Source organism: Hypomesus transpacificus, chromosome 26, assembly GCF_021917145.1.
Source record: "Hypomesus transpacificus isolate Combined female chromosome 26, fHypTra1, whole genome shotgun sequence".
NCBI classification, from domain to species: Eukaryota; Metazoa; Chordata; class Actinopteri; order Osmeriformes; family Osmeridae; genus Hypomesus; species Hypomesus transpacificus.
Window position 1 is genome coordinate 9,175,572 of NC_061085.1, and position 24,667 is coordinate 9,200,238.

The 24,667-nt window shown below is 44.5% G+C and overlaps 2 protein-coding genes across 3 annotated transcripts; one reads left to right on the top strand and one right to left on the bottom strand.

Annotated features, from left to right (window-relative positions):
• Nucleotides 1–163: 163 nt before the first annotated feature.
• Nucleotides 164–15,599, top strand: aspm (assembly factor for spindle microtubules). Its single transcript, XM_047049499.1, has 30 exons — nt 164–537; nt 1,666–1,809; nt 1,936–3,403; nt 3,510–3,605; nt 3,707–3,805; nt 3,890–4,036; nt 4,186–4,425; nt 4,567–4,634; nt 4,732–4,873; nt 5,036–5,166; nt 5,372–5,547; nt 5,627–5,769; nt 5,876–5,961; nt 6,208–6,420; nt 6,618–6,822; nt 6,951–7,099; nt 7,397–7,525; nt 7,615–7,809; nt 7,915–11,172; nt 11,286–11,435; nt 11,538–11,638; nt 11,836–11,995; nt 12,158–12,367; nt 13,027–13,176; nt 13,330–13,521; nt 13,808–14,000; nt 14,331–14,485; nt 14,611–14,787; nt 15,089–15,255; nt 15,379–15,599. The coding sequence occupies exons 1-30, from the start codon at nt 238–240 to the stop codon at nt 15,479–15,481; spliced, it is 9,147 nt and encodes a 3,048-aa protein (XP_046905455.1). The 5' UTR covers nt 164–237; the 3' UTR covers nt 15,482–15,599.
• Nucleotides 15,600–15,789: 190 nt separating this feature from the next.
• Nucleotides 15,790–23,016, bottom strand: LOC124487290 (complement factor H-like). Of its 2 annotated transcripts, none has more exons than XM_047049502.1 (13): nt 22,896–23,016; nt 22,270–22,449; nt 21,782–21,890; nt 21,062–21,138; nt 20,562–20,744; nt 20,047–20,232; nt 19,005–19,202; nt 18,756–18,926; nt 18,492–18,656; nt 18,112–18,276; nt 17,512–17,682; nt 16,450–16,644; nt 15,790–16,272 (listed from the first exon to the last, which is right to left on the bottom strand). In XM_047049502.1, the coding sequence occupies exons 1-13, from the start codon at nt 22,960–22,962 to the stop codon at nt 16,163–16,165; spliced, it is 1,977 nt and encodes a 658-aa protein (XP_046905458.1). In that variant the 5' UTR covers nt 22,963–23,016; the 3' UTR covers nt 15,790–16,162. The 2 variants fall into 2 exon arrangements, with proteins under 2 accessions (XP_046905458.1, XP_046905456.1); XM_047049500.1 differs by having other exon boundaries at nt 15,790–16,275; nt 22,896–23,014.
• Nucleotides 23,017–24,667: the final 1,651 nt, after the last annotated feature.

A 24,667-nucleotide genomic window follows, 5' to 3' on the forward strand; every position in this document is an offset into this window, starting at 1 on the left:
TAGCGCCGATTTGCGTACCAGCACCCTGTCCGTTTAAACACGTTGGGGTTTTCTTATAGGCTGCATATTGTTTACCCTCCAGCGATTGGTTCGTCAACTTCCCTCTTTGCCATAATTGGCTTAGCCGAGAACTCAGAGAAAATTCAAACTTTGAAAGGTTTTAGAGCAGGTTGAAGAGTCAGTAGCAGTACTATCTACCTAGCGACTCTAGGTAGTTTACAAACATATTTTTACGTCATGGCTCAGCCATTACGGATAGGTGAATTTTTGGACTTTAGTCCAATAAAGCCAGAAGACACCACAACATTATTTTGTGACAAAGAAAACACGGGTTCGGTAGAACTACCAGTTTTGAGTCTAGTGCAGTTCTCGAGGGCACCGTTCGTGACATTTGGATCGGTAAAGATAGGTTCTTCGAAATCAGTCGTCCTACGAGTTGAGAATCCGGATTCTGACAATGGAGCTACAGAAGTTACAGTGAATAAGATTGCATCTGCAAAAGGGTTTTCCGTTGACAAAACAATTTTTAACATTCAGGTAAACAAATGTATCTATTGTTAGCCTACAGTAGCCTACTGTTTTAGCTAGCCACAGTAGTCGACTTAATCTAGCACTAATACGCGTCATTGACTTGCCTTGAACTTCCTAACGGTTAGCGCTAGAGCTATGCTAGCTGATCCTGTGTGAGTATTGTTTGTCATATAAAATATGAAAGGTAAATTACATATAGTCTAACCGATTGAAAACGGATGCATCACAGACCTCTATTGTATGTCGTCCTACTTAACTAATAGCCTAATGCCCATACAGTAGTATCTCACTGCATATTCTAATGTTCTTTTGGAATCAGTTGTCAAGTTTCGCTACTGTAGCATTTTATTACAGATGACTAACAATTATGTGTTTTTTTTACACTGTAGCATATAATGAGCAATACATAATATTGAGCTTTTGCCTGTAACTCCATTGTGATTTGCACTAGTCCAGACCAGAGCTACATTAACCAGAATGTGGGTCCTCAAGGTTTTAAGTCATTACAGTAGCCTACTTAGGCTATATAGCGTTGGTTGTCTGAGTTGAAGCGTTGCTGGTTGCCTGGTAAATAAAAGGGTGTATTTTATTTAGCCTACTTTATGTGCGAGGTTAGTATCATAGCCTAAAAACTATCTACAGTTGCACCTGTTCTTCCCTATTTCCTGCATGCATATGATCCTCAACTGGTTGTAGCGTACCAAGCAAGCAATTACTACATGTAGGGCTTGCAACTAACTTTTATCCTAACTGTCCCAGTATTGTCCCAAAGTGCAAAATTAATCGTCCCAAACTGAACTTGACATGTCTCAAAATGTAAATTGCGTTTACATTTTCTTGGTGTGGCTGTTTATTAAAAAAGCTGGATAACGACCCATTCATAATATATATATTTACATTTTATCGAAATGTATTGTGTAATATTATTATGGCCAATTTATGTGGCATGTTCTTTATTTTTATTGTTAGGATTAGTAAGACTTTGTACCTTTTACTATAGGTAGAGACCACATATATGTTGAATGAATACACCTTCCTGCCAAAGTAAATTCCTTGTCTTTGCCAGCTTTCATGGCGATTAAAACCATTCTAATTGCAAAAGGGTTGTTGTTTTTTAAAACTTTTTTTTCACAGCCTGGAGATGTATTTGATTTAACTATAACATGGACACCTGGAGAGGAAGGCGGAGTCAGAGAACTCATCATCTTTGTTGCCAATGGCGTCGTTAAACATCAAGCCGTTTTGCTCGGCAGAGCCAATGCACCCAAGAAGAAAAAGGTTACACAGTGTTTTGTTATTCATTGAGTAATAACAAATGTTTCACCTTACATGTTACAGCTAACAGGTTAGCTGATGAGGAACTTAACCGTTAACTAGTTGTGTGCTTTCCATCGTCTGTTTCAGAAGAGTCTGTGGGACTCGATCAAAAACAAGAAGGCGTCCGGTCTCCCGGCGCCCTCCAGAGTTAAGAGCACTCCAGAAGCTTCTCTGAAGAGAAAGGCAGCCAACAAGACCTTTCAAGTGCCTCAAACTCCACAGTACAGGCGGGGGAGAGCTCGGAGCCCATTCTCCTCTCTCAACGATGTGGTCCCGGTTAGAGCCAGACCCCCGTCAGGGTTTGGCCCCGCCCACGACGACATGGTGAAGTTGGAGCCGCAGAGAATCTGCACCCTTGTCAGTAAGGGAACATCTCAGCCTCCGGATGAAGTGAACAGAGATGGCGACCTTACGAACTCCCCCGGTGTTCACCTGGTGCCGAGGATCAGGATTAGTGATACCACTGAAACGGCAGCTGTCCACCGTGGACCCGTCTTCCCGTCTGAACGCAGAGACATGGCAAGAGTGCTCAACAAGACGCTATCGCCTGTGGGCACACCAGATAGACTGAAGAACCTGATGCCTCACATCGAGTCTATGCAAATCCCTGTCAGTGACGCTGTCAGTGCTTTACCAGAGGCTGGTATCAGAGTTCCTACAGTAAAGGATGCGTTGACGATGATCGACTCTGATCTGACTGCAGCTGTTGACGGAAGCCCTCCCGACGCATGCTCTAGCTTTGATTTTTCGGACTCATTAGAATCAGGTAACGGAATTGCAGGTTGCGGCTCTGATGGATTACCTGATAGCCCCAGTGAATCGGACGCTGCACAGCCGAGGCTAACCTTCTTCATCAAGCCAAAATTGGCAGTTGGTCAGGTTGATGACCTAGTTGCTCCTAGAATAGAGGCGGGATGCAACGTTTTTCAAGCCAAGAAGGTTCTTTTTACCTCTGCTACCGTGGTCAAGAGCAGAGCAGCCCCGGTACTGGTAGAGAGACCCCAGGGGGAGAGGAAAATCAAAACCTCAAGACGAAGACTTCTGGAGAAAACATTGGAGATCACAGATGGGGGGAGCAGCTCTGACTCAAGTCCAGGCACCCCGGGCCTTCCTGTCATCGATTCGAACAGTAGTTCAGACGGACAACACAATAATGTCAGCATCACCAGCTCCTCGCCGGAGGCCATGGACCCAGTAGCTGTCAGCCTGACTCCTTTAAATGATCCAGTCTCATTCTCTCTCAGCCCTCCTCTGCTCAGGGTACCAGTCACCCCTCAACACCACAATAATAACCAGCTGGCTCAAGGAGCACCTTTGTCCGGGTTCGCTTCAGCACAGCTTCCTGTTCATCAGGATCTGTTTCCTGTCCGCTGCCAGAGCCGGTTCGATGTGGTGACACGGGGCAAAAAAAGGAAAAGCGATGAGTTTCTGAAGGATGTTGAGAAAGTGGAGGATACAGGAAAAATGGGGCAGGAGAAACGAAGCAGGAAGTCGACTACGGTGAAAAGTCAAGATGTGAGGAAGAGTGTTGCTCAGAAACAGCCCAGACCAGCAGGTCAGTAAAAAAGAGACTTTGTTTGCTGAAGCAAAGCCATGATAACCCCAACGTGGTACACCAGCTGTATTACATCAGCTCAATATTGTTGTGTTTTCTCTTTCAGCCTCTCTGCGATCCAGTTTCTCTTCTTCGTTGGTAGGAGCCAGGTCTGTGACGCCTGCTCCAAGCAGACGGCAAAGTTCCAGAGCTACCTTTCAGAGTATGTGAACCACAATGTTTGTTGATCCAATGTATCATACACACACACACATATAGGCATATTAATAGATGAAAATCATATTTGACTCCTTTTGATTACAGGTACTTCTCTGAAGTCATTTGGTGCTTCATCTGTCAGGAAGGCAAAGGTTGTAGCTGTGGCCCAGTCCACACTGACCTTTTTTAAGCCTGCACAAACAGGTAAGTGACAAGTCTCTTGTATTGGCGTGTGTTGGCACTGCTTTAGTTTAGTGACGTGAAACTAACAACTCTTGTGTCTTGCAGCCATACCAAGGCACCCCATGCCGTTTGCGGCTAAGAATATGTTCTACGATGAGAGGTGGATTGAGAAGCAAGAAAGCGGATTCACCTGGTGGATGAACTATGTACTCACTCCAGATGACTTCAAGGTCAACACCGAGGTCACTAAAGGTAACATGCTTATGATTGAAAGGGAGTCTTCTGTGTTCCGCAATGACAGTAGACTAGCATGCCATGTGTAGGCTACACATTGCAAAAAGTTCAATCACTCACTGCATATATCTTCTCCCCCCCCCCCCCCCCCCCCGTGTGTGTTTTAGTGAATGCCCTCTCTCTGGCGATGGGCAGCGATGAGAGGTTTAGTGTGCCCAAGGCCCCCACCAAAGAGGAGATGTCCTTCAGCACGTACACGGCCCGCCGCCGTCTGAACCGTCTTCGTCGCTCCGCCTGTCAGCTCTTCACGTCGGAGGTGATGATCAAAGCTATCCAGAGGTTGGAGCTGGAAGTGGAGGCCAAGAGGCTACTGGTGCGCACTGACCGTCACCTCTGGAAGGATATAGGTAAATACTGGACAGGATGATGGAGATTCACTTTTTACTGTAAAACTGCTTTACTACTGCAGTCAGGCTACGCTTTTTATGTCCACGTTTGAAACCACAGCATGAGCATGAAATCAAGGGTTTGCGCTTCTCGTTTTGTAGGGGAACGTCAGAAAGTCCTAAACTGGCTTCTCTCCTACAACCCTCTCTGGCTCCGGATTGGACTGGAGGTAAGTCTGAGATGTATATATTTTGTGTTTATACCGCTGTTGTGGTCCGTTATTCGTGGTCATTTATTCAATGCTATATTTAAAAATGTTTTTTTAGACGATCTATGGAGAGATGATTCCGCTGGAGAGTAACAGTGACATCATGGGCCTGGCCATGTTCATCTTGAGACGCCTCCTCTGGAATCCAGACATTGCTGCACAGTTCAGACACGCTAAAGTCCCCAATCTTTACAAAGATGGTAATTTGCCTCTTGCATACGAAGGATACATTCACATTCTTTATTTTATTTTCTCCTTATTCGTGGTGTTTTGTATTCTGTGGATTTGAACCCCATCTGGTGTTGGGCAGTGCTTTGTAACCCCTGCCTCCAAGGTAACACGTGTTGTTCCTGTTTGCTCAGGGCACGAGGAGGCCTTGTCCCGGTTCACTCTGAAGAAGCTGCTTCTGCTGGTCTGCTTTCTGGACAAGGCTAAGGAGTCCAGGATGATCGAGCACGACCCCTGTTTGTTCTGCAAGGATGCAGAGTTCAAAGTAGGCAGAATACAATACGTATACACACACACACACACACAGAGGGAGAGAGACAGATCAAACGTATATGTATATCTCGTGAGTGTGTGTGCTTCAGTTGTTCTATTGCTGTGTTACAGTTCAGAGTGTCATAACCCTGCAACCATCCGTCAAAGATGTTTGTAGATGCTGTTCTTAGTTTTCCCTGCTCTGTATTTATTCATAGACGAGCAAGGATCTACTCCTGGCCTTCTCCAGGGACTTCCTGAGTGGGGAGGGAATCCTACCCCGACACATGGGGTACCTGGGCTTCCCCGTCTCACACGCGCAGACCCCCCTGGACGAATTCAACTTTTCCGTCAAGAACTTGGCAACCGACTTGAAATGTGGAATCCGGCTAGTGTAAGTGGTCTTCCCTCATGTACCGCAGTTCAGTCCGTCTCGCGTCTCGAGTATTTCCTAATTTGTGTTTTCCTTTTAGACGAGTGATGGAGCTGTTCACTCAGGATTGGAGTCTGTCCCAGAAGTTGAGGATGCCTGCTATCAGCCGCCTGCAGAAGGTCCACAACGTAGACATAGCCCTGAATGTGTTGAAAGCCAAAGGCGTCGACCTGAAGGATAATGGTACGTTTAGGGCGGCGGCATTTTACAGTACTTGGATCTGTGCGGACGGAAAAGTATTAAAACATTTGAAACAACTGAGTGGTGTTTCCTTTGGGTTTTCTTCCAGATGTTGTCATTAGTTCCAGAGATGTTGTGGATGGACACCGGGAGAAAACGCTGAGCCTTCTGTGGAAGATCATGTTTGCTTTCCAGGTTTGTTTGCTGCCTGGTGTCAGTTAGGGTTACTGAGGTTTGGGGAGGAGAGTGCGTTTTCAATCAGAATCTGATTTCTTGCTAAGTAAGGCTAAGTCTACACATACAAGGAATTCACTTTGGTAGGTTGGTGCATAACAATTAACATAGTAAGTAGATAAAACAAGTACTGAAATACATTTAAAAAAAAAAAAAAAAGTACAATATGAGAAAAATATATATGATAAAGAATACTGCTTTTTTTAGGTGGAGGTGCTTCTGGATGAGGAGAAACTTATGGAGGAGATCGGTTTTCTGAAACGCGCCTGGAGTGTCAAGCAGAAACTGGCGTCATTGAAGGCTGACAAGGTTGTAGAGCAGACCGTTTCCAAAGCTGGTTCACCGTTCAAGCACAGCAGCCAGAAGATCACTTTACTGATGGACTGGGTCAATGCTGTCTGCCACTTCTACAACTTAAAGGCAAGTTAGCCAAGTAAAATACTTATATCACCATTTGGTATTGTTATACAATATAAACAGAATATTGTGAATGTGTATTCACAATATACAATATTGTAAATATTTTGAGTTGTATTTCATATAAAGCGAGAAATCTTTAAAAAAAAGAACTGTAGACAACTGTTATTTCTGTTAAATCTGTCACCAAAAACTTGCAGGTGGAGAACTTTTCGGTGTCGTTTTCGGATGGTCGGGCGCTTTGCTACCTTATCCACCACTATCATCCCAGCCAGCTGCCCCTGGAGAGGGTCTCTCAGAACACCACTCAGACCGTCGAGTGTTCTTCACAAGGCCGCCTAGAGCTCAACTGCTCATCCAGCGACTCAGACAATTCTTTTGACACCTGGCCCACAACGCAGAAAGGTAATGGTTTGACTCAACATTTTACAGTTTCCGTTGATCCTCATGCATATTAACTATTGCGATTGCCTGAACGATGCGATGGGCCGATGTGAAGTGTTTAAACTGATAAGTTGTTTTTCTCACGTTAGTCCCAGACTCGCCCGTGTTGGAATTTAAAGAACTTCTGGATAATGAGAAGAGTAACTTCCGATTGGTCAACGCTGCAGTGTCTTTCCTTGGGGGGGTTCCAGCAATGATCAACCCAGCTGACATGTCCAACACCATACCCAATGAGAAGGTTAGAAAAGCAAGCCATAGTCTTCCGTCTGTCACCATCACAGCTCACCCCTCCTCTACCCCCTCCTCTCCTCTCCCCTGTCCTCCACCCCCTCCTCTCCTCTCCCCTCTCCTCCACCCCCTCCTCTCTCCTCTTTACCTTTGAACCCGGGCCCAGCAACCTGATCTGATCTACGACGGGGCTCCCCCAACTCCCTGAATGCGTTTGTGTCCACAGGGATAATTAGGACAATCAGGAACGTTGCACTGTTCATGTTCGTAAAGTGATGCTTTTGTAACCTTTTTGGACGTGCTCCAGGTGGTGATGTCCTACCTGTCGTTCCTGTGCACCCGTCTCCTGGACCTCAGGAACGAAACGAGAGCGGCCCGCGTCATTCAGGGCGCTTGGAGAAAACACAAACTGAGGAAGGATCTGGAAACATACCAGGTTTGTTTTTTACACTCTTTCCCCTCCGATGGACCGATCCGTCTTGTGAAGAACCGATAGATAACGTACCGAACATTTCCCCATCGCAGGAAAGAAACGTAGCGGCAGCAAAGATTCAGGCGCACGTACGAAACTTCCTCAAGAGACGGAGGGCGAGGAAACAGAGCCGAGCTGCCGTGAGGCTTCAGGCGGCCTGGAGAGGCTACGCCGCCCGGAACACGGCAACGCTGATAAGGAAGGCAAACCTCTGGGCGCTCCAGACTGCCTCGGCCACAGCTATTCAAGTATGTTCATGTTTCTGTCGACAGACTCGCACCCTCACCACATGACGGTGTATATAGTATTCTTCTTTACACAATGCACTCATTGGAATTTTTCTGATCTTACAGGCAGAATGGAGGAAATATATCGCCAGGAAAAACTACCAGTCTTTAAGATCACAGGTGATCGTGCTGCAGGCCTGTTGGCGGATGAAGAGAGCGGTTTCTGACTACAGAATGATGCAGTGGGCAGTGACAGTGATCCAGAAACACACGAGGGCTCGGATCACCGGAAAAAAGGACCGCGAAAACTATCTCTCACTGAGAACGGCAGCCATCAAAATCCAGAGAAGTTACCGGAACTGGACGGGACGAAAGTTCCAGATTAAAAACCACGCCGCCTCTGTGATACAAGCCGCTTATCGGAAATGGCGCGGCGCCAAAACAGCCCAAAGAAACACTGCCGCCTTGAAGATTCAGTCTTGGTTCAGAATGCACACCTGTCATCATCGCTACGTGTCCGTCAGACTGAGTGCTGTTCTCATTCAGACCTGGTACAGAGGCCAACAGCAGAGGTGCCTCCTCCAGGTGTTGAAACGGAAACACCACGCGGCCACCATCATCCAGAGTGCGTTCAAGGCTAGCGTGGTCAGGAGACGGCTGGAACGGACGAGACGGGCCGCGGTCGTCATCCAGCGCAGGTTCAGGGCCTCGCTGCTCAGAGACGCGGAGAAACGGAAGTTTCTGGAGATGAAGTGTGCGGCCGTAACAATACAGGCGATGTATCGCGGGTACGTTGCACGAAGGACGATGAAGGCGAGGAATCGAGCGGCAACTGTGATCCAAGCAAACTTCCGGAAGTTGATAGCCCATCAGAGATTCACCGTTTTAAAAAGATCAGTGGTTGCTATCCAGCAGCAATATAGAGCCAAGTTGTTGGGAACTAAATCAAGAAAGAGTTACGAGGAGCTCAGATGTTCCGTACTGAAAATACAAGCTGTCTGGCGAGGGAGGGTCGAAAGGAAGAGAATTGAGCAACTTCATAAGTGTGCCACCATACTTCAAGCTAATTACCGTAGGCATGCCGTGCAGTCACGTTTTAGGGCAAGAAAGGAGGCTGCATTGCTGATACAACGTCAGTTCAGAGCTCTCCAAGCAGGAAGGGAAGGTAAAGCAGAGTACCTTCTGGTTAAGAAAGCTGTCATCTCTCTCCAGGCGGGACTCCGTGGTATGAAAGTAAGAACAGAACTGAAGAGAGAACACCAGGCAGCTACACTCATTCAATCATCGGTGAGAGCCTTTATTTGTAAGAGGCGTTATTTGCTGCTGCAGAGTGCAGCTATAATCCTTCAGAGTCGCTATAGAGCTCACTTGGCGTGCAAGTCGCAACATCGGCAGTACCGTCGGCTGAAGCAAGCCACCCTGAAGCTCCAGGCGGCTTATCGAGGATCCAGAGTCAGAAGAGACCTGAGCACGAGGCATAGAGCCGCAACTGTCCTCCAGGCTCACTTCAGGATGTACAAGGTGCGGGTTTCTTACCTCGCCACAAAGTGTGCCGCCATCATCGTCCAGGAGCGCTACAGGGCCAACAGGCTTCGAGACCACCATGCGTGGCTGTACGGAAGGATGAAGTGTGCCGCTGTGAAGATCCAGTCAGCCTACCGTGGCCACAGGATCAGGACGGCGGTTGCCGAGATGAACACGAAGGCCGTTGTCATCCAGAGGTGGTTCCTCGCTCGCATGGAAAGGAAACGCTTCCTTGCAGTCAGGGCGGCAGCTGTACTCTGTCAGCAGAGATACAGAGCCGTTGCCATTGGACAGAAAGAACGAAAGGAGTATCTTTTGAAGCGAAGGGCTGCAATCACTCTTCAGGCAGCTTACAGGGGGAGGATAGACCGGCAGAGGTTGCAGACTGAATGCATGGCTGCCATAACTATTCAATCACACGTACGAATGCACCTGGTTAGGACACGTTACAAGAGGATGCTGTGGGCTGTGAGCACAGTGCAAGTCAGATACAGAGCCAACAAACTAGTGGAAAGGGAAATGCTTTCTCTGAATGCAAAGAAAAAAGCGATAATTGTCTTACAGTCTGCATTCCGTGGAATAATAACCAGACGTGCTGTAAAATGGTTGCACGAATCTGCCAGAGTCATCCAATCATGCTATAAGGCCCATGTGGAGCACAAGCGGTATCTTGCGTTGAGGTCTTCTGCTCTTGTCATCCAGCGACAATACAGGGCCACCCTGGCAGCTAGACTTCAGAGGCAACACTACCTGAACACGCTGCATGCTGCAGTCCTCCTGCAGGCTATATACAGAGGTCAGCTTGCTAGGAGAGAGATCAGGTGTCAGCATCAAGCTGCGACCACGATCCAGGCTGCTTTCAGAAGACACCGAGCACAGGTCAAGTTCCAGGCCATGCGATTGTCTGCCCTCATCCTCCAGAGACACTTCAGGTTGTGTGTTCAAGGGAGGCTAGACAGGGACAGGTTCCTGAAGCTTCGAGGTTCTGCCGTTTTCATCCAGGCAGCTTTCAGAGGGCTACATGTCCGACGTCAAGTCTCCAAGATGCATCGAGCTGCTACTGTCATTCAGGCCAACTACAGGATGAAGAAGCAGCGGGATGCTTTCAGAAGGCAGCTCTGGGCAGTCACCATCCTTCAGCAGAGGTTCAGAGCTCAGAGTCTGAGGCACGTGCAGGTGGAGAAATATCTGCAGATCAGAAGTGCTGTGACTTGCATTCAGGCGTCATTCAGGGGGATGCAAGCCAGGCGCCAGGTGACACAGGCGAAAGCAGCCAGGAAGATCCAGGCCTTCCTTCAAATGAGCGTCAGGCGTCGACGGTTCCTAAAGGAACGAGCCGCGTCCGTGGTGATTCAGTCAGCCTTCAGAAGACACCGGGCCAGAGCACGTTACACCGCCATCCAGGCGTCTGTCGTCACGGTCCAGAGATGGTACAGGTCTTGCAGGCTGGGCCGCAAAGTCCGTCTGGAATACATGGCAGTCAGACGAGCAGCGGTGACCCTCCAGGCAGCGGTCCGCGGGACACTTGCCCGACGGCTGGCCAAACGCGAACGGGCAGCCGTTAAGGTCCAGTCGGTGCTGCACATGGTCGTGCAGAGGAGTCGGTATTTGAAGTTGAGGTCCAGTGCAGTGACGTTGCAGTCCCACTGCAGGAGGTGGGCGGAACGGCGGAGGTTTCAGCGCTATCGACAAGCAACCCTGACTCTTCAGAGGAGCTACAGAGGACTGCGAGCGCAGAGAGAGCAGCGATTAGTGTACCTGAAGACCTTGAGAGATGTACAGAAACTCCAAGCCAGAGTGCGCGGTCACATTGCTTTCAGACGGTATCAGAGAATCAAGAAAAGCGCCGTCACCATTCAGGTGTGTGGGCATCTCCTCACTCCCACATGCAAAATTTTCTGTCGTGTGAAATGTTGATTCCTGAAATTAAGAATTATGGAATTGATTGAAATGTTTTGATTCTTTTTGGACAGGCCTTTTACCGTGGGATGGTAGATAGGCAGAGACTCCGACAACGAAGGACCTCGGTTGCTCTCATACAGGAGCACTACAGGGCCCACATTCTCCGCCAGAGAGAGCGAGCAAAGTATCTTGCCGTGAAGCGGTCGGCTGTTCTTATACAGGTGAATAAACATGTAGTTTTTGGAAGGCCCTACCTTTTGTCATACCGAGAACTTCAGTGACGTTTACAATCCCTTTTATTTGCTTTCCTCTGTGTTGTTCAGTCTTGGTTTAGGGGGAAGCAAGCCAGAAGCAAGCTTGTGGAGACGCGGGCTGCAGTTGCAACGGTCCATAGATGTATACAAACCAATCTCCTTCGCAAAAGGTAAGGGTAACTGTTTTTGCTCTGTATGTAGGCATAATTGTACTTGTAAAAGGATAATCCGTGTAAAGTTTGTGTAATTTACAAGTAATTGTAAATAATTTGTGTAAATTACTCTTGTTGTGTGCACGTTTGTGTCTTAATAATCTTGTCTATCTTGAGGTCTTCAGAGTAACTATAAGGTCTATCGTGTCTCTCAGGTTCCTGACGGTTCGACACAGTGCCCTGGTCCTTCAGCGCAGATGGAGGGAGACCGTTAAGGCCCAAGAAGACCGTCACAAATTCTTGAGAAAAAAGGCTTCAGCTGTCACCATCCAGGCAGCATGGAGAGGCCACAGAGAAAGACAAAGCCAGCTCGTGGTATGACAACTGATGACAAACTTACACCACAGCTGTACGTTTAGTTACGAGTACAAGTCTCGGGCGAAATGAGAACAGATCGAATCCAGAGTAGTTAAAAACATGGTCGTTGTTGACTTACACAAACACATCTGTCTTCTTACTTCACTTTTCCTTCCGTAGGTCCAGAAGGCTGCTCTGTGTATCCAGTCGGTGTATCGCGGCTGGATCCAGAGAAGGGCGTACCAGAGGCAGAGAGAAGCCGCGATCGTCCTACAGACGAGGTTCAGGGCCGCACAGCTGGCCAGTAGAGAGAGGGAGGACTTTTCCCGAGTGAGACAATCCACCTTGACTCTGCAGAGACGCTGGCGTAGCTGTATGGCCAACCGACGGGTAACTCATCTTTTATTTTTTACTACACGTTTCATTGCATATGTTCTGACACCGTTGCTCACCCTTACTAGCAGTGTTGCCGAATGGCTTCGCTCGCATCTTTCTCCGCCACCATTACGGAACTACAACACAAACTAGTGCACAACGTCATCGTTCTCAGCCACTCCCTCTGTTCGCTGATTCGCTGGTAGAAAATCAACCTAAAAAATATGACTTGCGTACCCAATGGCCAGACCTAGTACAGAAGTAAAATCCAAATTGAGCGGAAGTACGTAGGAGGGCAGAGCCAGGCTAAACCCTTACAGTACAAACCATCTGAATCTTTTCGGGGTCCAGTGGAAAAGGATCAGGGTCGATTTTTTATTTTTCCAATCGATGTCACCAACTGCACCTTCTATAGTTTGATAGGTTAGGGTTAAGGCTAACCCTGACTGGCTACAACCCCATTGTTCATAGCCCTGGACATGTTCATAGCCCTGGACGTGTTCATAGACCTGGACGTGTTCATAGCCCTAAAGATGTTCATAGACCTGAAGATGTTCATAGACCTGAAGATGTTCATAGACCTGGACGTGTTCATAGCCCTGGACATGTTCATAGCCCTAAAGATGTGTCCTATGGAAATGCAGCTTCCAAGTGTCTCCCCTTGTGTGTTCCAGGTGCTGGCGACAGCAGCAGCAGGTAGGAGGCTCCGCTTCTCTGCAGCTGTGTTTCATCACCTCTGTGCCGTCAGGATCCAGAAAGCCCTCAAGGCTCACTGGGCTCTGCAGTCAGCCAGGAGACAGATCCACTCAGTTGTCCTCATACAGGTACTCTCACCCCACACCTGAAATGTCCGTCTGGACTGCTATGGATGCTCTTGTTGACTGTGGATTGTTGTTGTTGTGGTGGTAGGCCTGGTAGAGGTTGGAAGCGTTGAGCATGTGTTAAGTCAGTTTGCGGCCTGTTTCCCCCTTCCCCAGCGGTGGGTACGAGCCGGGCAGCAGCGGAGGCTGTTCCTGGAGGAGAGGAGGAAGGTGGTGACGGCTCAGAGAGTGGCCAGGAGGTGGTTAGCCCGCCGCCATCGAGCCGCCCGCGTCCTGCAGCAGCACGCCAGGAAGTTCCTGCTGCTGAGACGACAGCAGAGGGTGGAGCGAGGGATCATCAAGGCCCAGGTACTGTGTGTGTGGGCTCTAGTGTAAATACAGAATCCAGAGACAAATTGAGAAAACATCTTTTTTTATAAAAAATACAAAAACTGGGAATATAATGTATTTATTTAATATTGTTATGAATGTATTCATCCGTACCAATGGCTAGGAATAGAGCTAGGTCCTCTTCTATTCTTTGGTCTACCTCCTGAACTGAGGAAAGTGCAGACCTTTACACGTTCTGGATCGTCGCTTTTTGTTGAAGTGCCGACAGTCTGGTTCAATCCGTTTCCTCCTCCTCTTACCCTAGGCGTTGTGGCGAGGACACGCCTCCAGGAAGCTTCACGACCACCACAGAGTTGTGGCCGTGAGGCATCGCCTCAGGATCGTTTCAGATGGCGCGCAGGAGGAAGACCGGCTGTGTCACAAGACCTCCACGGCTATCGACCACCTGCTTCAATACAAACACTTCTCCTACATCCTGACAGCACTGAAAAACCTGGGTGAGTGTTTTAAGACGTCAAGTCTTAGTTTACTGCTTATTGTACAGCTTTTTCACAAGGCATGTCAGAGGTCTTCACAGTCAAGTATTATGCTCACAATGTTCTCCGTTGTTATCCTCTGTTTGCATGAAGTTAATAAGTAAATTGTACTACCAACCAGTGCATTCACTTGTATTGATGGTTATAAACATAAAAGAAGCATGTTCTCTACCATTTTGTTTCCTTAAACAGAAAGAAACAACACTTTACTTGAATGGGAATAGTTGATAAGGGGCCTGATTGTGTGTGGAGTGGTGTGATTAACAGCTCCCTTCATCTGCCCGTCTGTAGAGTTGGCGACCAGGCTGTCTCCAGAGTGCTGTGAGATGCTGGTGGAGAGTGGAGCCACCCTGGTCATCTTCACCCTCATCAGGAGCTGCAACAGGAGTGTTCCCTGTATGGAGGTCATCTCCTACGCCATCCAGGTCCTCCTCAACCTCTCCAAGGTAGCTGTGCTTCCCTTTGGCCAATGCCGTTCGTTCAGCGCTCCACGATTCTGTCTATATAGAGGGCACGCTGCCCAGATGTAGCATGTAACATCCTAACATGTTATTTCCCCCCCAACCCCCAGTACCATAAGACCGTTGAGGCTGTTTACGCGGTGGAGAACTCAGTAAACACCCTGCTGGACCTGCTCCAGATCTACCGTGAGAAGGCTGGAGACAAGGTGGCAGAGAAGGGAGGCAGCATCTTCACCAAGGCCTGTTTCCTCTTGGCCCTGCTTCTGCAGGACCCACGCAGAGCCCTGGTAAGGACCTCCTGGCAGGAGACGATTCTGGCGTCTGTCGACTTGACGCCTTACATGACAAGTTTCATAAGGTTGAAAAAAATGATTTAGGAAAAAAGTTTTGAAAAATAAATATGAAAATACATTTTTATTTTTTTTATTAAGGTTTTAAAATGTAAAAAAAAAAAAAAGTTTTAAATATATTTGCTACAAAACGTTTTGTAAGGTTGAAAATGGTTTTGCATCATTGATGATTACTTGATGAGCTGAAAAAATGTTGGCGCCTGGTGACTGTCTAACATTTATAAATTCTGTTTTTCAGGAGGTGAAGAAGCTGCCCAAGGCTTTGGAACGGATTCAAAGTATCTACTCACTCACGGCACGAAAACACAAGATGGATGCTCGGAGAGAGAAGCAGAAAATGAACGCTTCCAGGAACTGCAGTTTACTCAACACAACAACAACTCAAAAACACAAACCAGTGCCCAAGTAAGTTTGTTAGAGTGCACCTGGGAGCAGATTTGGGCAAACTTCACTTACAAATTGACTGCACGGTATGCATACACACACAATAATTAAAAAAATATTTTGTTGCATCTCTCCTTGCTCCAGATTTGCTCCCGACTGGGTTCTTAGAAAGGACAAGCTGAAGGATGTTGTTGACCCACTTCGAGCTATTCAGATGGTAGCAGACGCTTTTGCAACAGTGGCATGATTGTTTTTTTTATATACTGGGATAAATGTGTTTTTACTGTCTTTTATTTTACTTTTGAGGGGGGGGGCGGATACAATGCCAAGTTTTTATTGAAATTAAAACATTTGGTGTACATATACATCTTGTTTAATTTTATGTTGGCTTTGGAATACTAAACTTAAATTACTTCTCGCATTTTTGAGGTGTGTGGTAAGAACCAGCAACTGTAAACATATTTTCCCTTTGTGTCCCTACACCCAGGTAAACTCCCCACCCCAAATGGTTTTTGCAGGTGACAATCATATCTCCTTCCCAAAAATCCATATGGGTTCAAACATGATGTCCATGTTTATTCATCAAGTCAAAATATGTAGGCCTACTCACAACTATGTAAAACAATTATAATTGTGCATGTCAAGCCAATAGCCGATGTTAAATTCCCCAAACATTTGTCATACCTCACAACATTTCTGAAATTACTTTTAACTAAAAGTACCGGTACTTCATAATACATGTACAATTAGGATACTCATATTTTTGCTCACTGCAGTTGGCTTGGGATTTGACATCACACTAATTAAGGTGAAACAGTGAGGCTATGACCTTTGGTTTACAATTAAGCAGTTACACAAGTAAAAAGGTTAGACATGGCTGGTATTTAATGTGGGTCACTTCCAAGTAATGTGCTTTTATGGCTCATTTTTAGGCTTGACTTGGATCGATGGGTTGGATTTGACTTTGGGGGTTGGCTGTGTTGGTCAAGGTTGACGCTGGATTGGGGGTTGGTGTCTTAGAGATTTCAGTTCCTGTATCTGCTGGTTAAGTTAAAGCATGAAAATCAGAAGACCATTCTGTAGTTCAAATAGACCAATCTTAGCATTCCTGTGTCTTTTTTTCTTTCTTCATGAAAACATTGACTAACAAAAACCTTGCAGCCGTTTAAAAATAATAGGCTACAGCATTAACAGCTGTATGCTTTATAAACTTACCTTCTGATTTTCTTTTGCATGTTGGCGATTTGCTCCAGGTTCCACGTGTACATTCGATTGTTTTATTTCCTGTTAATTTATATGACTTGCGACATTCATAGTCTACTGTGGACTTGTCCGCATATCCGCTCTGAAATGCAGTCAGAACGACTGCGTTTTCAACTTTCGGTGGGGAGGTGCACGTTGTCTCTTTGCCTAACATAAAATAAGTGAGAGTGAAACATAAAAATTACTAATTTAAATGTAGGCTAACTGTCTGCCTGTCAGAAACATATAACAAGTCTGAAATGTGACTTCTCAGTTGCAGTGTTTTATTCTTGATTTTCCTACTGTTTGGTCAAGGAGCCCAACATTTCACGTCTTAACAAACCAGCATTTAAGTCCCTGTAAAGTGATAATAAAATCAGTTTGTCACACCACTGAAACATGTTAGGCCAACTAACCACCAAGCCAAAGTTGGATGATAAAAAAAATCGCCAAGTAACTTAAAATAAGTGACCAAAATCTTGATAATATAAGCAGTTTTTTCAGATCTCAAACGCTGGGGACGTGTCTGCTGAAACCATGCTCTCTCGCTGGAAAGCTGTGACGTAACTGTCAAATACCGCTACAACAAAAATGGATGCTTCCCTCCATAAATGTTGTCCTCTAAAGCCAAATTCAAATTCATAGGACATTAATCGACTACCCCAGTATCCTTCTCTGTTTGCAACAGAATGGTGGAATGGACTTTTCCCTTTCCCCAAATTCTCGCATCCAAAGAATATGCTTTTGCACAAAGGCATACAGTAGCTAGCTAGCAAACCGTGTAGGCTGTAATGACAGCTTTCGGAATTGAGGCATCATTTCAGCCCCGCCCAAAAAATCAGAAACACAAACATAAAGTATTTAGTTTAGTATTACATATTTCAGTCATTGTAACGTGTTTAAGCAATACATTTTATATATATTTAATGTATTTTAAAAATTCACTGAACATGGACTTTAATATCCATTAAACATTTAAATTCAAGCAAAGGTGTCCAATTTCCCCCAAAACATTTTAATTCCACAAGTACTTACGTAAACACTTTGGTGGTGTTTCCCAGCGTCCATTCTTACATTCAATAGAAATTTCTTCAGGCGTGTATCCCTCTTTACACTGAATATAAACAATGCCAGTAACGCCGTCTTCCAGTAGTACCTTAGTTTTTGCGTGTGGTATTTCAGGAAGTGTGTGACATCTAGATTTTTCTAGAAATAGAGCATTGATATCGTTAATGTGTAAACTCAATCTTTCACACCCTAGAGTTCGATCTAGGCCTCCCTGACACATGCAACCAACCATCTTTCATCAACTGCTTTCACCGGCTATACGCCAGTGGTTCTTGACAGTTGAAAGAACCACTTGTTCTGATTCAATTGAATCGGTCGTTCTAAAGCTCAGCAGAAGCCTGGTAAGAACTCAGTCAACTGAATCTGGTGTGTTGGAGCGGGGAAACATTCAGGACAGTGGGCCCTGAGGACCACTGAGCTACGCCACCACGCTAGCAACATGGAGGCACCAGTGAACGGTATTTATACTGAGTGAGTTTAGTCAATTCTACTTGGTTACATGTCACCCATTAGTTTACCATAAAGTACACCAAACCCACCAGTAACTGGATATATTTGACTGCTTACCGATGCAGGGTTTAAGTTGTTTCCAGATTCCCTCCGTACATTCCGCTTCATCCCACCAGCCACCATGTGGTAGCATGTACCCATCGTTGCAGGCATAATAGAAGATTACGTTTGATTCTCCCTTTACCACAAATCCATTTTTAATGGATTTACATTTGTCGGTTCCTGATAAACACACAGAATATCAGATCCCATGGTACAACACAAGTTAAGTTTTAGGTAGTCTACTTGGGTAAACTCATCTGACCCTTATGAATGAACAGGCTACCCCTTAGCAGGCTATAGTACAGCAGGCTATTAGTACAGTAGGCTATAGGACAGCAGGCTATCAGCCAGTCATAACTTTCAAATGGAGTGAAAATTAAAAAAAATCTTCTAACCTGAACATTGAGGTTTGTTATACCATCCATTCCTAGTGCATTCGACATCATATTCTTTTGACAAGTTTTCCAAACAACTACACGTTAGTTTTTCTCCAAGTTTGTATACAGTTTTGCTTTGTGGGAAGTGTGCATGTTTTATATCATTTCGATCACATGTAATATCTGAAAGAAATCATAAAATAAGTTTCAAGTAATATCAACAAACACAGCTAGGGTTAGATCTGATGACGGTAATTAACAAAAACAACTAAAGCAAAATACCTTTACATGTTGGAATCGAGGACCACCCAGTCGGAGTGCACCTAGCCTCAGCATTCCCCTTTAACTCATAACCGTCATCACAGGAAAATATCACACTCTCTTGAAACTTGTAGTCCTGTCTCCATGGCCGTATTTTTAAATGTGGGACCCCTGGTTTGCGGCATCTTATCTCTGGAATAAGATAACATGGTTATGTACTGTGTAACATGGCTACAGAACAGGAGGGTCCATTCACAGGGGAAGTGGTACCTTCACAAACGGGGGCGTATGGGCCCGGTTTCCAAGATCCATTTTTTTCACATATTGCAGTTTCCGAAGGTTGTTGACTTTGTTGAATCCAGTTCCCACGATAACATTCCACCCTCAGTCGGTCACCGATTGAAAAGAAAGTTTTACCAGAAGGGGTATACAAGCCTTTATCTGATGGTGTTAATTCGCATTTTATTTCTGTAAGAAAATGTAAGTGAATGTATTATGCAATATTCCGTTAGAGAAACCCATTTTGTTTTATTTACTACATCACTGATTACTGATTTATTATTACTACTCCTGACTCCCTAAATCAGACCAGAAGGTTCAAAACATAGTGTATGTTTATCCATGCAACCCACGACGAATGTGTGTCTCTAGCCGACAACAATTGTAAAGTTTGCACACAACCCCTTCCAAAAGATGTTGATTGGCATTAAAGGAGAACTACACACGTTACCCTACATCAGTTAAGACCTAGGGAATCCTAAACGCAAACGCTGTACACATCAGTGGCAATTTCTTTAAAGGGGTGATTGACTGGGTTTTTGGGGTATTTCACACTGTTCCTTAAGGTCTCCGAATAAGGTATGTAACATTGGTTCGCCTGAAAATGGCCCGGGTGCTGTTCTATGCCCACTGATGCTTCCAGTGAATATGCCCCGGGAAAAAACGCTAGGTTTTCTCCTTTTCATGGTATGCTCATGAATATATAGATGACCTGCCTGCTGATTGGTTGGTCTACAACGAGCGAAGCTGCGGAGCAAACACGTTTCGTTAGATCGTTCGTTCATTCATTCATACAGTAGCCTAGGCTAGGCTAGTGTCGAAGGGGTTAAGTAGCCAGTGAACCAGCAAAATAAATGGAAAATCTTTATGATGTAGGCCGAAAATGAGCTTCCCCCATTTGAATGACCAGCAGCCACCACTGATACACATGCACACGTGCAAATATGACACTGTCTCACTGAGTTTTAAAATCTCAGCTAGTCTTTTCTTGGTTAAATAAAGGTTGAATAATAATAATCAAAAAATAACTCACCTTCACATCTAGGTTGCGGATTCCACTGAGCGGAATTGCCCATTTTAACACATCGAGGATTCATCTGTGTATCAAACTTAATGTATTTATCTTGACAATCAAAATCCAGGAAGTCGTTCATATCGTAAACATCCTTCCTATTCCTGATTAAACCATTTTCCAATGTTGGAGCGACACATTTCAAAACTGTTGAAGAACACAAATCTCATCAGAAAGGGAGATGTTAAGCTTAGACACAATCAAAGCTAAAAACACGTTGGAATACAAATGACTGACTACATGTATGTAGTGGACTACAGCTTGTTATCTAGGGAGTTCTATGTTGGGCAACTAGGATCAACATCATTAATCGTATTTTCTATCTGTAACAAGTCATATGAAATAAATATCGTCCAGGAAATTGCTGTATCTTAAATTGTAAATCAATAGGGTTTCTGCTATAAGTATATACTTTATATAAAGTCTTGTTTATAGTATTTTAAACTAAATCTCTCATGTAATAAGAGTTGACCTACTTTTGCATGTAGGAACCTTTCCACTCCATTCCCCCTGGTTGTTACAGTCAATGTTCCCATGCCCGTCCACTATCATGTTGCTTGACTTGCACTTGAAAGTGACGACGGTGCCGGAGGTAGCCTCCGTATACTCGCCATACGCATACATGTTATCGTCTATATGAAGAGGCGGGCATTTCAGCGCTGAACAAAAGAGACAATCCACACAATTACTCAATCGACAAAACAGCTGGACTTTAAAGTCAGGGACCAGGTCAGACAAAGAACTGGCCCCTTCACAAGATGTTTGATCTTATTAAGGATGTTTCTAGTCATCAGACACTTTGATTCAAAGCGGTGTACAGGTTGGTGGGGGAATTTGAACTTCTGGATCAGCAGTCAAATGCTCTAACCACTATGCTATGTCCAGTCTGTGTGGGGCATGCTGCTCCACTATGAGAGACAGTGTTCAGGTGTGTGTGGGTGTGTGTGTGATCAGGTGTGTGTGTGTGTGTGCTCACCCTCGCAGACAGGGACCATGTTACTCCAGCCTTGGCTCATGCACGTTCGGATGGGAGACCTGCTTATCATCACGTAACTACCGGCCACACAGGACACACATACACACAACATGATGCGTGACGCATGGCAGGGAGGGAGGGGGAGGGGGGGGGAGTAGGAAGGGAGGGAGGGAACACTTTGATAGAGAGCCTGTGGTAGAGTCTGGTAACATTTGGTGTAATCACCCGGGCATTACATTGATATTCCACTGATTGTGTAAACCTATGATGAACAGAAAATATTTGTTCCTGTTAACAAGTGGCTTTCCTGCACAGTTTGTAGAGTGCTCCAAACGTCTCAAGTCTCAAGTCTTTTATTTGTCAGATGCACAGAACAACACAAGGTTAGACTGGGCACTGAAATTCTTAAGACAAGACAACGCAAGCACCTGACATAACATATAAGTACACGGAACAAATTTACATCTATGCTAAGCTTAGATAAGTGAACTTCCTGAATATACAGATAGCAATAAATAAACAACTATACTAACCCTAACACTAAAACTTCTAAAATTACAGATAACAATAAATAGTACGCTATACTAACCCTAATGCACAAAAAAAACGTATAGACTTCCAAACATTTGTGTTTTTGACGTTTCCCGAAGTAAAAAAGATATGAGTGCTTGTGGACAACAACCAAGATATGGCTAATTGAACTTTTGACCAAATCCCTACCCTGGTTTGCATTTGTACAGAACTTCTGAACCAAAGGAGAAATCGCTGCTACTCTCTGTAAGTTCGAAGTCCGCATTTGGTGATTCCCCTGGGTGGCCACACTGCTTTCCTGAAAACACATTTATTACATCAATTTTATATACAACACTAAATACTATTATACAGACTAGACTACAACACTATAGATTATGATACAGACTAGTTAACAACAGACTAGCCTGATAGACTATTATGATAGACACATGGTTCTTTTAGGGAATACCATCACAGCTGCCCTCTTCTTTACGTTATGAAACTAACACGGGTCCACCAGGGCGTACATGAAGTACTTGTTTGTAATAACAACGTAATCTTGTAGCAGACACCTTTATCCAGAGAGAGGAACAGGAGGGATTTCAGCCTGGGATTTCTTGATCTGTGGTCCAACGCTCTAACCACTGAGCTAGACCTGTCCGTAGAAGATGATGTGTAGAGATGAAAAGACTTACGTTTACATTCCTCGTTTTGGGAACTCCATGTTCCATCTTCTGCGCACTTCATTTTGTAAAACCCCTCATAACCAGTTTGGCAGAGCACTCTGACCGCGGCTCCCACAGGATATTCCTTCTGCAAATTATGTGTTGTGAAACCTTCTTTGTTTATAGGGTCAAAGTCGTCTATCTTACAACCTGGGAAAGACAAAGAATGAACAAAAATTATAACATTTTTAAAAAATTGCTACAAAACATCTAAGATCATTTATACTGTATGTATATATACATTATGTGGATTTTCTGTCCAGTTCATTGGTTTGGCTTGTTGTCCTAAGACCCAGACAGGCTTTGAGAGGGGCCGGTCATGCTCGACAGCTGTTATAATGTCTATAGAATGATATCATGTACATCAAACAGTAGGAGGCAAACGCACGGTAACTTCTTGGCTTAATGTCAATAGATAAACTTGGGATCTACAGCGTAGCAGTGTGATTGAATACGTTTATTGGACATACGTGTCGTAAATGTCACTTAAACTGGAGATCTTCTTTTGGTAGTATAAATACGAGATTGTTTTGGTCAAATGACTTACTCAGACAAGAAAACAGCAACAAATGTTACATGAGAATCCTGAACCTTACCTTGCGCCTCAACTGACACAGTATACATCCATGACACAAGGATGAAGCTACGGATCAAAACATGCATTTTAAATGCAGGTTGTCACAAGCCAGTAGTGACTAGTTTTCTTAACAGAACATCACCTATGTATAAAGGCTGTGATCATGCCTTCAGTCACCATGGGAGGGGCCTAACTGTGCACAGAATGTGACAGGGTGACTGAAGGGTGGGCCCACTATGGATTATTTTCTGTTTAAAAAACAAAACAATTCCGAAAAACGTAGTGAAAAAGAAATAGCACATTCATAACTGCGTCAGATGATGCCAATCAACACAGTTATGTTTCATTTCGTTTGGGAATGATTGATATATATGAGATTAACTTGACACATTGACACATTTCATGGTCCTATGGGTTAACTGAAGGTTTAGAAACAGGATCCAGACTCTGAACCTTTGGAGTTGACTCAGTAGAATTTGATTTGGTTGTTTACCTCCAAAACAAACTGAATATTCCTGTAAAGGTTTGTTTACCTTCCAGACCCCTGCCAATCATTTGCTAGTCAATCAGTCCATCCCATGGAATCAAAAGAGGTAATCATGAATTTAATTCTAAAACAAATGTACATAGGTGGACAACACAATCTAGTAGTCGATGTCATGTCCCGTAAAAGAATTCTAGGCCAGAATTACTATTATTATTACTATTTATGCATATCTGGTCAGTGCTGGTTTAATCCACAAGGAGACATCTGACAAGCACAGCCGTGACAGATTAGCACATCTGGGCCCATTTTGATCATAATTTACATAAATGTAGAAAAGGTGGTTGTTTGGTGTTTTTTTAAATAATAGTTTTTAAGAGCAAGATCTACATTATCTTTTGCTTTTGTGTGTTTTGACACTTTTTCCTGTCCTTTTGATGTATGCATTTTCTTTAGTTTGACTTATAAACACTAAAACAAAAACCTTTTAAGACAAGCTCAGTAAAGTATGTCAACTGTTCTTTATGATAGTACCAGTACCTGGTGAAAAAGTTACGTTTTAAACTGGGTTTTTATTTTCTAAATAAGATGTGCTTTTCATTTAATGTAAAAAAGGGATTAGTTGCTGCTACTTTTTTACCTGTGTTGGACTATGGTGATCTTTAATATCTGCATGCCTCAGCTAACTGTCTTTGTATGGTGGACACAGCTTACCATGCTCCACTACGATTCATTGCTAATTGTAAAGCTCTGACCACTGTGAGTTCTACTCTTGGGTAGGATGGCCTACTCTGACCACCTGTAGGCTCTGTCATTGGTACACCTTCATTTATAAGGCAATCCTTGGTCTGCTCCTAAAATACCTGTGTGTTTTCATCATGCAGAACAGTGGTGGGCAGCGCTCCTTGCGTTCTCAGGACTTCTTTATGCTCGCTGTCCCAAATGCCAGAACGAAAAGGGGCTTTTAAGGATTGGGCACTCTTATCATGGAACTTGTTGCAGAATGATTTAAAGCTCAAAGAACTGATACCACTTACTGCTTTTAAATCTAAAATGAAAGAACTAGAGGGAGGTTCTCAAAAACTGTCAATGTTTTTAAATTACCAAGGTCACGTAACTGACTTAGTTTTTATTTTTAATTATATAACAAAAAAATGTTCTTCTGTCGATAACTATGCGTTTTAATGTTGCTGCCTGTCTTGGCCAGGTTTCCCTTGAAAAATAGATTTTTAATCTCAATGGGACTCTCCTGTTAAAAAAAATGACTACAAACCACTGCCTTTATATATAAGGTAGCTCAGTGGTTA